The sequence below is a fragment of the Pseudopodoces humilis genome, chromosome 1 (assembly GCF_049639895.1).
Source record: "Pseudopodoces humilis isolate 2021_Gansu_Grassland_sample_001 chromosome 1, ASM4963989v1, whole genome shotgun sequence".
Taxonomy (NCBI): Eukaryota; Metazoa; Chordata; class Aves; order Passeriformes; family Paridae; genus Pseudopodoces; species Pseudopodoces humilis.
Window position 1 is genome coordinate 52,162,679 of NC_142200.1, and position 13,278 is coordinate 52,175,956.

The following is a 13,278-nucleotide window of genomic DNA, read 5'->3' on the forward strand; positions in this document are numbered from 1 at the left end:
AGCACTGCTTTGCTGAGTGCTGCAGTTAATCTGTAGGACAGAGAAGATATGGATCCTTTTTGTAGCAGTGGCTCTGCTCTTTTCATACTTTGTTATGGGTCACTACAGCTTTACTGTGTTAATTGACCATTACCCTGATTTCCAGTCATTACTGAGAATTCTGAGAATTTCAAATTAATCTGATCAAACAGAACATACCTTGTGAAAGTAAACACTCATTGATCTGCTTTAGTCTCCAGGGCATATTTTAGGCAGCGCAGGCTCACACAGATTCTTTGATACTTCAGACATATTATTTCTTAGAGAATGCTTTGCACATTTTCAAATTTGTATTTTTTAATGGAATAACTGGAACTCTGTCATGACAAATTCTACCTTTTAATGCATTACGGGCCACCACCATTACCACCAAATAATCCTTTCACCTGCACTAAATATGGAACTTTCTTTTTACCCTTGTATAAATTATTTAGAATAATTACAGCATAAAAGAGACAGAGGAAAAAAGTCTGCTGTGCCTCTTTTAGATGTATAAGGGCCACACACAAATTTCAGGTGTGTATTCTAACCTCCCCATACATAAAAATAATCTGAACACCCCATCTGTGTTTCCTGTTTTTGTTGGACAACTCCTTGGATTCCTCAGACTATTTTAGACCTTAGACAGGTTATACCAGTATAATTATGTGAATTATGGGTACAGGGGTTTTTAACCAGTGTATATGTGCTACTGTGAGCCATAAATCATTGCAGAAAAGATAATTTGGTTTTGTCTCCCAGCCTGGAGTAAGATACTCCAATCTATCTAAGCCCATACTGACGGAAGGAATGTTTCCAACAATAATTAAAGAAGACAAAAATTTCTTCTTTTTAAATGGAAAGACCAAGGTCTTGAGGGACAACTTCCTTGCAAGTACATCAGGTATAAGCCCTTCATATCAAAGCCCTATTATTATTGTTAAACACTTTTATTTTAATAGCAGCAACATGGAGATACTGCTCATAGGTTACAAACACTCTAACATGCAGAGAAACCTCCTGCTTTATTTTGCACAGTCCGTCCTCAGCTCAGCTCTGTGAGCCTGCACAGTACAGGAGCTTCCAACAGTGGCTCCTCCATGACTCAGCCAGGAACACTTGTTTACTCTGCACCTGCACAATTGTTTGTGGCACAAAATAGAGGAAAGAACTGATTAAAGAGCAAAGGCAAAAACAAACTTTTAGGATGCTTTGATGACACATAGGTGACAAAGATCCCAGCAAAGGTGACAACACAGACATGAGAAACACACTGAGTTTTGAATGAATAACCCTGATGCACAACGCTTGCTTGGACAAGAGAAAAACAGCAGGTTTACAGCATTTCTAAGACAACTCCAAGTTCTCTCAAAGCATGGTGAAAAAATAAGAAAAGGCTGTGGGTGGGTCCTATTTGGTCAAGATCCATATATTCCTTAGCTAGTCCAATCTCAGTGACTGTTTTGTCAGAGTCCCAATAGGAATGCTGGAGCACACGCTCACCTCCTGAGCATAGGAGATGAGACCTCGTCCTTATGACTTCACTGCTGAATTCAGAGCTCCCACTTCTGTCAATGAAGCACAGAGAGAAAGGGTGGCCAGGACATGAGCTGGCACAAGCTGTCTACCTGGTCAGAGCAGCACCATGAAACTTCGCCTTCAGAGGCCCAAACTGCCCAGGGGCATCCACCTGAGGGTGTCCTGTCACTGCAGTGTTTACACTTCTTTTACTGTTTACTGTTATGGGGCTGTGTTTACAAAGTCACTGTGGGAGATTTTTTCTAACTGACAGTCCCCAAAGAGTTAAACTGCAAAAAAGGAACAGCCAAAGGAGAACCTGCATTCCTCAGAACTTAAGAGGTACAAAAACTAGATGGCTGCACTTTTAGATGCCCAAACAGATGGGAAAGGAGGCTTCCCAATATTACAAAAGGGGTCTCAGACCTCTATGAAACTGAAGATCCACAAGTGGAATATGATAAATTTTTGTTCAAGCCAGCAAGTACCGTGAGAACAAAAGCGAACTGAGGACTTCCAACCCACTGTAATTTCAATGTCTCTCCATGCACATCAGGCAAGAATCATGTTTTTCTAAAATGAGATCTACCCACACTAGCACATGTGAGTACATGTGAGTACAGGATGCAAGAGAAGGGCGAGGATCCATTGTTGTCTTTTTTGAGCATGAGAATTTTCACAAATAGCCAACAATGCTGCATTCCTTTTTAATATAAAATTAATTGGCACCATCTGGGACTTTCTTTACCATCTAAGTTTCCAAAGCTTCACCAGCTTCACAGACAGTACAGTGCAAGATGCTTGTTTGGAAATGAAGTATAAATACTGCTCTGCAGGCTCATACAAAAATGCTTAAGCCCAGCCTTAAACTGAATTGCACTCACAGAAAGCTGCACCTTACTAAGCCTGGACTAGACAAAATTATGGGCCTTTGAATTCCAGCAACATGAACTCTTTAACTGTCATAAACAAATACCCTCACTTGTTTTTAACTTCATTTTCTGGTTCCTCTCTCACAGGTTCCCATATTATACTTACATGGGGTCACAGCATCTCTCTGATAATAGTCCTCAGACTCAGAAGGGAGTCTCCAAAACTTAGATCTAAATGTAGATCTTCTTATCCTGCCTATAATTGCATTGAGACAGGACATACTTTTCTTTTCGCCTATAACCCTACACATGCCATAGATGGTAGATTTGTACTACTATCAGAATACTCAAAACAGAGGCAGATCAATATCACCACTGTACATTTCAGTTCCTTCCAGCTGAAAGGAGTCAGTCATATCCTTGAACTATGAAGACATATGAGTCACCTAAACATACAAGTTTCTCATCTCATGACCATGCCAATGATTAAAATAACTGAAATGGGAGAGGAGGAGTGTTTGAGGTTGAAAAAAACAATTTATTCTTCCTCTTTGCAAAGCACAAACATAATTTTCTACCAATAAAAATACTGCAAACTGTGTCCTTGTTTACATTTCTTATAGCGAGATAACACAATGCTGACCACGCTGCCCTGAAAAAAAATTTCATGCAAATTAAGTCAGCATGGAGATTTTCTACATATGGCTTTTGTTTACCATGAGACCTGGGCCACTCATTCACCTTTGTGAAGCACCACTTGCATGACAATTAATTTTTGGTCAGAATTAACACTATTACTGAACTTCTTAAAAGCAATTAGTTAGGTAAGACCTGGGACCTGAAGCCATTGAGCAGCAGAGACCATCCACCTGTATTTGTGTCCTAGACAAGAAGGTGTGGATTAGCTACAGGTTCTTGTTAAAAGCTGAGTTAACTTTTGGGATGAAAGGTGAACATAAGTTAGAGAAAGATACTGGTTCAGGAAAGGCACTGCCTCCTTCATCTACCTTCTACAAGACCTGCATAAAAAGGTAGCAAGGCAGTGACAAAAGTTAGTGTTGTGACTTGTAGGCACAATTGACAACACCTCTACAACATCTCTGCTCTGCACAAGGGCTGAGGTAAAGTCTAGTACTGGCAGTAGCGATTTGGCTACAATGATGTTCAAATCTGGAAGAAATGACAGGACTAGGATGGCAGTTCAGCCCAGCAAATACCAGCACAGAATAAAACCTTCTATCAAAGCCTTATGAGGTTTCCTTTAAATCTAGAATTAGAAAGGGGTGTTGACCTAGAATGAAGTATAATATTGTAACTGGGTTTAGGGTTGGGGCTCAAGCCAGCAGATATTGATTAATCGCAGCTTAGAAAGTGCCTCTGGGTTAACTTGAAAAATGTTGTTGGTTTAAACCATCTGACTGCAGAGATCTGTGGGATAAGGAGTATGATAATGTTAAGATTAGGAGTGGAATTAGGGTTTGAGAATACTCTGTAAGAGGTTGATAAACTGCATCATCTTGTTTCAGTATCAGGGAGGGCCCCATGGTGTGATAAAGGTGCCACATGATAGGACTTCCCACACCCTTAGCAAGCCCAACACTGCCTGGTATGCCAGCCCTTCCCTGTCTATATTCTCTGTTGACCAAGGCTTCCCAAGGTGTACAGGTGCTGTCAGCCTGGTGTGTTCCCAGTCCCTCGGGATTACTGTGTCTTGCGTACAGGCAGCGCAAACCTGGCACTCCTGACATGGATATATTTCCTGCACCACACAGCACGGTGCGTACACACAGTGGATGGGGTGGAGGAGAGGGACTCAAACAAGGAAAGCATCTGTCTGAAAATGTCCAGGTTTTACTGTCTCTGTTTTCCCCTTCATTTGCAGCAGAGCTGACATATTGGAAATATATCAAACACTAAAAGCTTCTGGCAACCAATGTCTCTTCACAGATGAATTTTTAAAAACAGTAGGTCAAATCTGGGCAGCAGGTTGGTCCTGCCAAGGAAATCAAAAGCTAAATCAGCCAAATATACCAAGAAGCAGCACAAAAGCTTGTCTGTGTCTTCCCCACTGGCTTTGCCAATGATGATTTTGGCAGTACTTTTTAGCACTTACCCTGTTCCCAGTTCTTGGGAATCAGTGTTTGCCACATTACTCAGCATTTTCCAAGCTAGAGGGAGGGTGCTGGATTGACCTTGGTTACTTTACATTACAGAAAAACTTTACACCTCTGTGTTTTAATCACAAAATATTCTCACCCAAGTTGGTGATTAATGGTGAAAAGTTCCGTTTTAGTGGCAGGCAGACAATGGACCAGACAACAACAGTTTTTGGAGGAGAAACCATATAAATGCTTTTCAAGGACAAAATAATTTTTAAGACTGGAGACTACATAGTTAAAAACTTTAAAAATCAGTATTAGTAGCACACAGTCCATCTCTACCATTTTCCAATCTTGTGATGTAGAGAATGCAGGGGAGGCAAGAACAACAGTTCTCAATTCAATAAGCAAACCTGCTTCAGCATTCACTACAAACTGTGGAGGAAAAAGCTTCACAGTGAGTCTTGCCAAGAGGGACTTAAAATAATTGAGCCTCATGGTCACAAGATCACACACTACTGTTGTGAAACAGTCACTGGGTAAATAAGGGTGTAGCCTTTAACATTTAACCACGGCTGGGGGGGGCGGGGGGGGGAGGAGAATAAGAGAAAGCCACATGCTTTAAAGATGGTCTTTATCCCTGAAAAGGTATTAAGTCAAGGAAAAAAGACCTTGCAAATGTGCACTCATGTCAAAAATACAGCAGAACAATGTTGCCATTCTAGTCCTCTCAATGCAGTAACAACACTGGTTAGGGAATAAAGGTAGGGAATAAAGCCTGCAGCACATAATTTAGGCAAAAACAACAACAGAAATAAAAGAGATTTCCAAGGGACGGAGGAGCAAAAGTTAGGATGATGTACAAATGACTGCTGACCTTCCATTTACTAAGATAAAGTCACAGAAGCAGTACGTGTCTGGAATGATATAAAATTATTAATAAAATATGATGAAGAAATAAAATATAAGATGCTGATTTTAAAACATACAAACAGGCAGGTACCTCAGACTAGCAGAGATATTAACAAAGGCAAATGAAAAGAATGCCATTCCATGGCCTTAACTGCTGGAACCCGTTGAATTTTCTTATTGCTTTTGTATTTCAGGGATGTTTACATCAGTGTACCCAAAGGAGTTCAGCAAAGTTTTCCAGATTTATCTTTTACTGTTTGCAGAAATCAAGAAAGAATTTGCAAAAGAATCACTTCCACAAAGCCACTGTCTTCAGCTCTGTGTATACAAAGGTCTCATCTGCCTCTGCACTAAGTGAAACTTGTACTTAACAATCTAACTTCAATTGTCACCAATTCACAGCATTTTGCCAAAACAGGGGGAAAGGAAGAATGTATCCCATCAATCTACATTTCTTCTAGACTGTCTGGAACAGCTTGCACGGGGGCTTAGCTTGCCCCCTCTGGAGCAGGCGACTGGGTGTCAGGGAGAGGCAGAGGGAGGAGAGAGCAAAGCACCTGCGCCCACAACTCAGCAAGAATGGCAGTGGCAGGGGCTTGAAGGGCAGAGCACTGCAGCCAGCCAGACCCTCCCCATCACAGGGTAGCAAAAGAACATTTCATTCATTCTCCCTCTGGCCTCTGCTTCTCTGAGGGAGGGAGGAAAAACAAAGGCATTAAGCATCTGGCATTACTTCTGATGCAAGGAGCATGCAAAAGCATCTCAAAGTTACTTCCTCTCCGGACTCCCAAGAGTTCCTCTCTACTGTTAACCCAGCAGAACTGAAGCATTTTAGTGCGGTCTTTTTTTCTGATAATGTGTTAATGTGTTCTGATGCACTATTTGGGATATTCTTCTAGTCTCAGCTTCCATTATGACACTCAATTTCTGTGGTGTACTAAGCTCCTGGTCCTTAGATATGACTTGCATTTATGAAAAAGCACTATAAATGGCCCGATCCCCTTGTACAAGTTAGCATGATATTTTTCAACCTGTATTAAATTCTCAGATTATTTATGAGTTAAACCAATTACACAATTTCTTTTCAACCACAGTTATTAATACCTCTGTCTGTAATAAGAGCTCACTGGGCTCTAAAACATGCACAGATTGCTCTGGAGGGTAATACCTTCAAATGATTATTCACAGTAGCCCAGATAACATTAAAGAACTTGTCACAATTAAAATTCATAACCTATATTTCCGAATTTCACAACTCAGGTCAAGAACTGCAACCATAATGATCACCAGTGAAATACTGGTGTCCTGACTCACTCCATCCAAATAAGCTACTCTTATAAAAGCACTCCTGTGCTTCAGGAGGGGAGGGTGGCAAGTGAAGGAACTGATAAGAAATAATTACACTAATAACCTGCTAATGAAAAGGTGAATTAATTGAAACATACCGTGAAGTATCCAAGAGTACACAATATAATTCAACAGATGTTTACACTAGAAGGCTGACTATCCAGTGCAGGGATTAAATCAGATTGTGATATTAATGGCACATCCAATGCTAAAGTTGATAATGGATTTTCTGTTGCCTACTGTCAAACTTGAAATAATACTGCACGTAATTTTCACAAGCAAACCATATAAAAGGACCAGGGAAATCAGAAAATGACACAGCCAGAATCACACAGAACAATAACACAGAAAACAGAGTTGATTTTCTCATTGACAGAACTATCATATAAACTGCCTACTACTGTACCTTCATGACATCTTTATAGGAGTGAATGGCCTCAACTTCCTCTTTGTCATCATCATCATCCTCCACTCCTTCATCCAGAGCATCATATCCTTCATCCCTACTCCCATCTGTTTCTGTGGCATTAGTCATGTAGTCAATAAGCTGTTCCAGTGGAGGACTTAATTCCCTCTCTTCATTTTCCTTCAAACCATAGTCCAGGGCTTTATATATAATAATCCCTAGTGATTCAATAACCTGTAAAAACAGAGAAAGAAATATATATTAATGCCATTTACATGAGCGAATGGGTCAAGTGTGGAACAACCTTTTCTGGTGTTTGTATAACAATCCCACCTGCTGAGAAGGCAATAAACATCAAAATCAAAGAGAAAAATGATCTGCTAATATCTAGAGTAGCACTTGAGTAATACAGCACAGAACAAGCAAGAGCAGATCATACCACATACCTACCACTTTCTTATTTCAATATTTGAAATAAAAATTCAACATTTAAAAACCAAGGAGGACCTTTTAAGATTATTTTCCCTTTTTCCTTCTGATATTACAAACCTCAAAGTAACATTACTCTACTTTGTAAGACTATATTGCACGCACATGATCTTTTTTTGTGGGCCAGGTGGGAAGAAATTAAAAAGAAACACTAAACTAACATGAAATGCCTTCCTCCTCCTACAGCTTAATGACACGTGGAAACTGCCTTTCAGTTTGTGTCTCTTCATTGACCTGAGATGTGTCTGGACACAGCTGTGCATGTCCCAGTATTATTCATTGAGCACTGGGACAGCAGCCCACAAGAACTCCTGTGCCTGTTGCACAGCTGTGGAGGTACACATATACCACTGAAACTACCAACAACTGTATTCCATAATGATGAGGTGGTACCTCAATTTTTCATTGAATTGAGGCTTCTTATTTGTGCCCCGTCAAGAGCAAAGCAAACCAATGACCTCTTTCTTACTCAGTGTGAGCTAGGAAAAGATTGTCATGGACATCCTGCAATGCTAAATGCACATTTTCTCTCTTGGCATTAATTATTTTCCTTATGAGAAATACCGAACCTTCTGGAATTTTAAAGATGTAAATAGATGGCATTTCAAACTGAGGAGTTTGAAAATGGGTATTAATGAAGAAGGAAGGGAAAATGGGATTGCAATAGAAAACCACAAGAAGGTAATGTCACTGCTGGAAGATCCTTGTCTGACAACGGAAGTAGGACTGGAGTTATTGCATGTAATCTCTGATCTTCCTTGTGTGGTGGGATAGATATCATGTCACACAAATTAGAAGACTCCAGTGTAGGAGTAGTTGGCACAGCAGCGACTTTAATAACAGGAGCATTTCTAAATATACTAAACCTTGTCATCAAATACCATTTTCTCTAATTTGTCTTTCAGTACGATCCTGGTTGACACACTTTTTACTGCAGAGTTTTGAAATTCTGTTTGGGTAAATAGGACAACACAAAGGAATTCTTGAAACATTAAGTTTTACTCTAGCTGCTTACTTATTTCAGCACAATAAAGTATTTTTGGTCTGAGAGGCTGGAGGCTAGCAAAGACTTAAAATCGTTTCCCATTAGTTTATCTATACGAACAATTTAATGATTGCTGTAGTCTGACAGCTTTACATTTGTGCACCTCATTCCTCTGTTGGGATTACTTTGCAGTGCAAATTCACTTTCCAAGACAGTGGCTAATAAACAAAAAAAAGTAATTTAAAACCCAATATATAAAACACATTCTTTTAAAATTTATTTCAAATAATTTTGGTAACTTGGTTCAATATAAAATTTTGCACATGCTATTCCCTTGAAATGTGTTTATACATATTTATTAAAAAGTGCAGTTAGGGAAAGTGATTAGGCAAATTAGTGAAGAAGAAAAACCTGTATATGTTTTATCAGTTCAAAGAGGAGCTTCTGACTTGGGAAGTGCTACTGAGACAAGAAAGTATGTCAGGAAGGTCTCACTGCTTTCTTGCTCAGTTCTCATACCCTTCCCCTGACTTCTGCCATGACCCACTTTGGAGACGGGACAGCTCTAAAAGATTAATTAATTTAATCTAAAATATTAAATTTATATTTGTAGTATATCTTGCTCACTTCTTAGGGAAGCTGTTTTGTAATAACTGTCTTGTAAAACTTGTACTGTTAAAAAAAGGTATCTGAAAATGTGGAAGTCACACAAAGTAAAATACAATAATTCCAATGGTAGACGTGTTTCCTGTAACTCAGGTTCTGAGTACAATCCCAACATATACCCCCCTTCAGCAGCTGAAAGGGAACAAAGAATACCAGTTTGAAGGAAACTGAAATAAAAATGAAGTATAACTGAAAAATCACTTTGATACTTTGAGCACCTGTGAATAAACACAAAGTAATTTCTAACTTTAATAAAAAGCACATTTGAAAGGGCTTAGCATACATGAAGACTGAAATGTCCATATCAGATGCAAAGAAAATTATGTCTTGTGCCATGCAGTAACGGCTGCTGAACACAGCTTCTGGATTTTGCTACCAAAACTTCAAAAAAATAGAAGAGGGGGTGGATAAAGAAAGTGCACTCTCTCTGCCTTATTCTGTTTGGGAAGAGGATTAAGGCATTCAAAAGCACCATGGCTAAAACTGGATGACAGCTGCTGCTTTCTTTGATGTATCAGCAGTGGGGTTTTGCAGCTCAGTAATATGATTTGTGCGTTTTTATGTACTATGAACAGATTTCATAATACATGCAAAGCTGACACAAGACGAAAGCTTGTAACAGCACCAAGTCAGAGCTGTAGTTCAGTCTCTCAGCTCCTTATTTAGGAGAAGTGATTAAAAACACATTTACTCATTGTCTGTCTGTATCACAGATTCTTCTTGCTGAAAGACAAAGCAGCAAACAACTAAGTAACTTTGCTTTGATTCACATTGAAACTGAAAACGTTCAGTGCCTTTCAGTAGTATCAGTTTACCAAGGATCCTGTAAACCCCACAACTACCATAGAAATATCAAACAAAAGTCACAGAATTGTGAACACCTCTTCCCATGGATAAAACTACTAATGCAACTTCATACAAATAAAATTTTTAGGTCTATATAAATAGAGACAAAATATACAAGTAAACTGATTGCTGCTTCAGCGCATGAGTGCTCTCACTTTGCCTGTAATACAAATCAAATACAAACAAAAAAAAGGAAAGCTATTCACAGCTGAATGGATCAATTGATAAATAAGAGGGGGTTTTGAGTTGGATAATCAGGGAGTGTCACTTTTAAAAAAAAAATTTAAAGCATCAATTATTTACAAAGAAATCACACATTCTAAATTCTACTGTTGGCCAATTTAGCACAAAATAAAAACTTCTGGCACCTAACAAGTGAAAAGTACTGATACAGTTTTCAATTATACATGAAAATAGAGATATATTAAGAAAAACAAGGGTAAGAATGGACCTAGCAAAGCTTTTTTAAACCACAAAGTTGCACACTGACACCCCAAAACAACTCCATAACACTGAAATAAGTGTCATCACTAATACTAAGTAATGCTGCTCAACTCAGGTGAAATCTGAATTGTTCCTGATTGATTTAAATTTCAGCAAAGGACCTGACCTCTGGAAATCAATCAGTAGATAAATTTAAAAAATAAACAATGCAGTCTGCACTATTAAGCTTTACACCTTCTCATCAAGTTATTTTGAAAGTCACGTCTCCAGACCAAAAAAAAAAAATCCAACACACAAACATTTTCCACAGACTGAACTTGTACTTTGCTATGCTGAAATCATTAGTGAAAGGGCAATTTTGTCCTACCGTGAGCATTCCTGCAGTTTCTACGCCAGTCTGGACTCATATTATATGGCGGTTTTAGATTAGATTGTGTTAAAGTAGCTGGAACACTTTGGCTTTAAGAACAATATAAAAACAATATCCACATGCTCCTTTCACACACGTAGCAAAACCAAAACCCAAATTATTCAGATTCTTTTCATATACAAACAAAGCCCAGAACTTTCCATTCTGTATACCTTCCTCCAACACACTAAGGCATGCCTCTTGGACAGGGGTTCATTAGTGTTTTAAGTTTTTCATATGAACCAAATTATGCTCCTCCAATGAACTCTGCCAATTTAACATTCTTGAACTCTTCAAATATACAGCCCTTGTACAGGAACCAAAGAGGTTTGATACTTGCAGAAGTGCAATTATTGCAAGTACTTCACTTTGAGAAAAAGCCTTTTCCCCCCCCTCAACATACACATCCCCCTAATTCTTGCTGAAGCGTGGATGAGAACAGGCAGAATCCACATCTCATGGCACACACAATGGGGCACTGTCTGAGCTTTCATCCCCTTCCTAGGCCTGCCTCAATTTTTAAACAAACAAAGCCTAAGGACAGGCTTGCACTTAAAGCAGCAAAGCACTGTGTTTTAGCTCAAATGCTTGTCCCTCCCTAAAGTTCCCTTCAAGCAAAAGCCACTCAGCTTTTGTGTCTCTAAACTTGGATTAAAGATGCTGTAAAGCTCCAGCTCCTAAGGTGAGCTGACTAACTCTGAACTTTCCCACAGGGACCCTCAGATATGACCACCAGCCACAATATTTGCATTATTACTGCACTTTCATGAATTCCAATATTTTTTTATTAAAAATGTGCAGTACAATAATTATTTTTAAGCTTCCATATTTTGCCCAGATCTCCAACACACTTAATTAAGGAGAACCATTCTGCCTCATAGTAAGAAGCTGAGAATTCAGGGCTGGCACTCCTTCAGGGAGAGCTCCTCTCCACCACCAACTCTGCCATCACACATGGTATTAGGCAGCACTTAGTCAATCTGTAAAGACCAACCTGTCCTAATGTGCTGACTTTAAATTAGCCTGCCAGGAGCTCCACACGATGCTTTTGACACTGTAACATGTGGTATAAACATAGGCACAGAGATCCTTGAAGTCAAGAGTTTGGTATCTTAAATTTTCTATGCCATGTTAGAAGACAAACACAAGTTTTTGTGCTCAGTTTTCTGTAATATGGTCCAAAGGACCGGCATGTTAAAATGTTATGTAAAACCAACTTGTTCCTCTCTAGCTAGATGACAGAGGGTGAAAGCTTTTGCTCTGGGTCTCATTTCCATTTGTAACAAAATAATTTTTTGTTTCTTCAATTCTGGAACTGAAAAAGATGAGGCTTTTAGGAAAGGTGAGCAAATAAAGGTGTTAGGATATACATTTTTTTGCTTATTTAGCTCATCCTGAGGTGTCCTACATAACTCTCAGGAGCACCTCATGGAAGACCATGTTTAAATAGGACACTATGAGAGGTGTGCTGCTGTCACTGTACACTGCGGGTACATTAATGTAGTTTTCACCACAGCATTCCCAAGTGGAAATGGGGTAGCATTACCCAGGTTTTAATGGCAGGGGACGTTGCTAAATTTAAATATGACCTTCACTAAATTAGAGCAACGTGCAACAGGACTGTCAAATGAGAACAGTGAAAAAACTTCCAAGTGCTTCCAGGAAAGCAGCAAGGATTTGGACAACTTCCAATGAACCAAATGAATCATTCATTTCCAAAGAATACAGACATAAGATAGAGAATTCTTTAACTTCTGGGTGATGTTGGTTTGCAACTGAAAAAACAATTGCTTTCTGCAATATAATGAGCCTTGCTTTTTAAGTCAAAGTAGAAATGAAAGCAAAAAAATAGAAAATCAGTATGTCAGGTCTAATAGAAAATAAATATGAGACAGAATTAAATAAATCCTTTTAATCATATTCAGTCTGGTTTAGATACATTCAGAGTTAGGAAAATTTCTCTACCATATTCAGAGATCTTTTCCAAAATGGTTTTATATCCTGAGTCTTTGAATGCACTAAGTGGGCAGACAGACCTACTTACTGAATTCTTTGTACTGTTCAGGTATGTGTTAAAGAGATTCAGTGCAAGAACTTTTGATCAAAGACACAGAACAAGCCTAAAACATACAAAGAAGAAGCTAGCTTTTGTTTGTTTGTTTGGTTGGTTGGTTTATTCCCCTCAAAGTGAATATGTGAAAATTGAAGCAGTTAAATGCTGTTGGATACAGTTGCCGCAAGGAGTGTAGCACTAATGTAACTATAAG

At 38.9% G+C, this 13,278-nt stretch overlaps 1 protein-coding gene across 5 annotated transcripts in view; it reads right to left on the minus strand.

The window, feature by feature from the left end:
• The window catches only part of SPIRE1 (spire type actin nucleation factor 1), a 128,456-nt gene that overhangs the window by 66,113 nt on the left and 49,065 nt on the right, over positions 1-13,278 (minus strand). For all 5 annotated transcript variants that reach the window (XM_088053727.1, XM_088053729.1, XM_088053724.1 and 2 more), the window contains one exon: positions 7,173-7,406. In XM_088053727.1, coding sequence (XP_087909853.1) covers positions 7,173-7,406 — 234 coding nt within the window. The remainder of the gene's footprint in view (positions 1-7,172; positions 7,407-13,278) is intronic.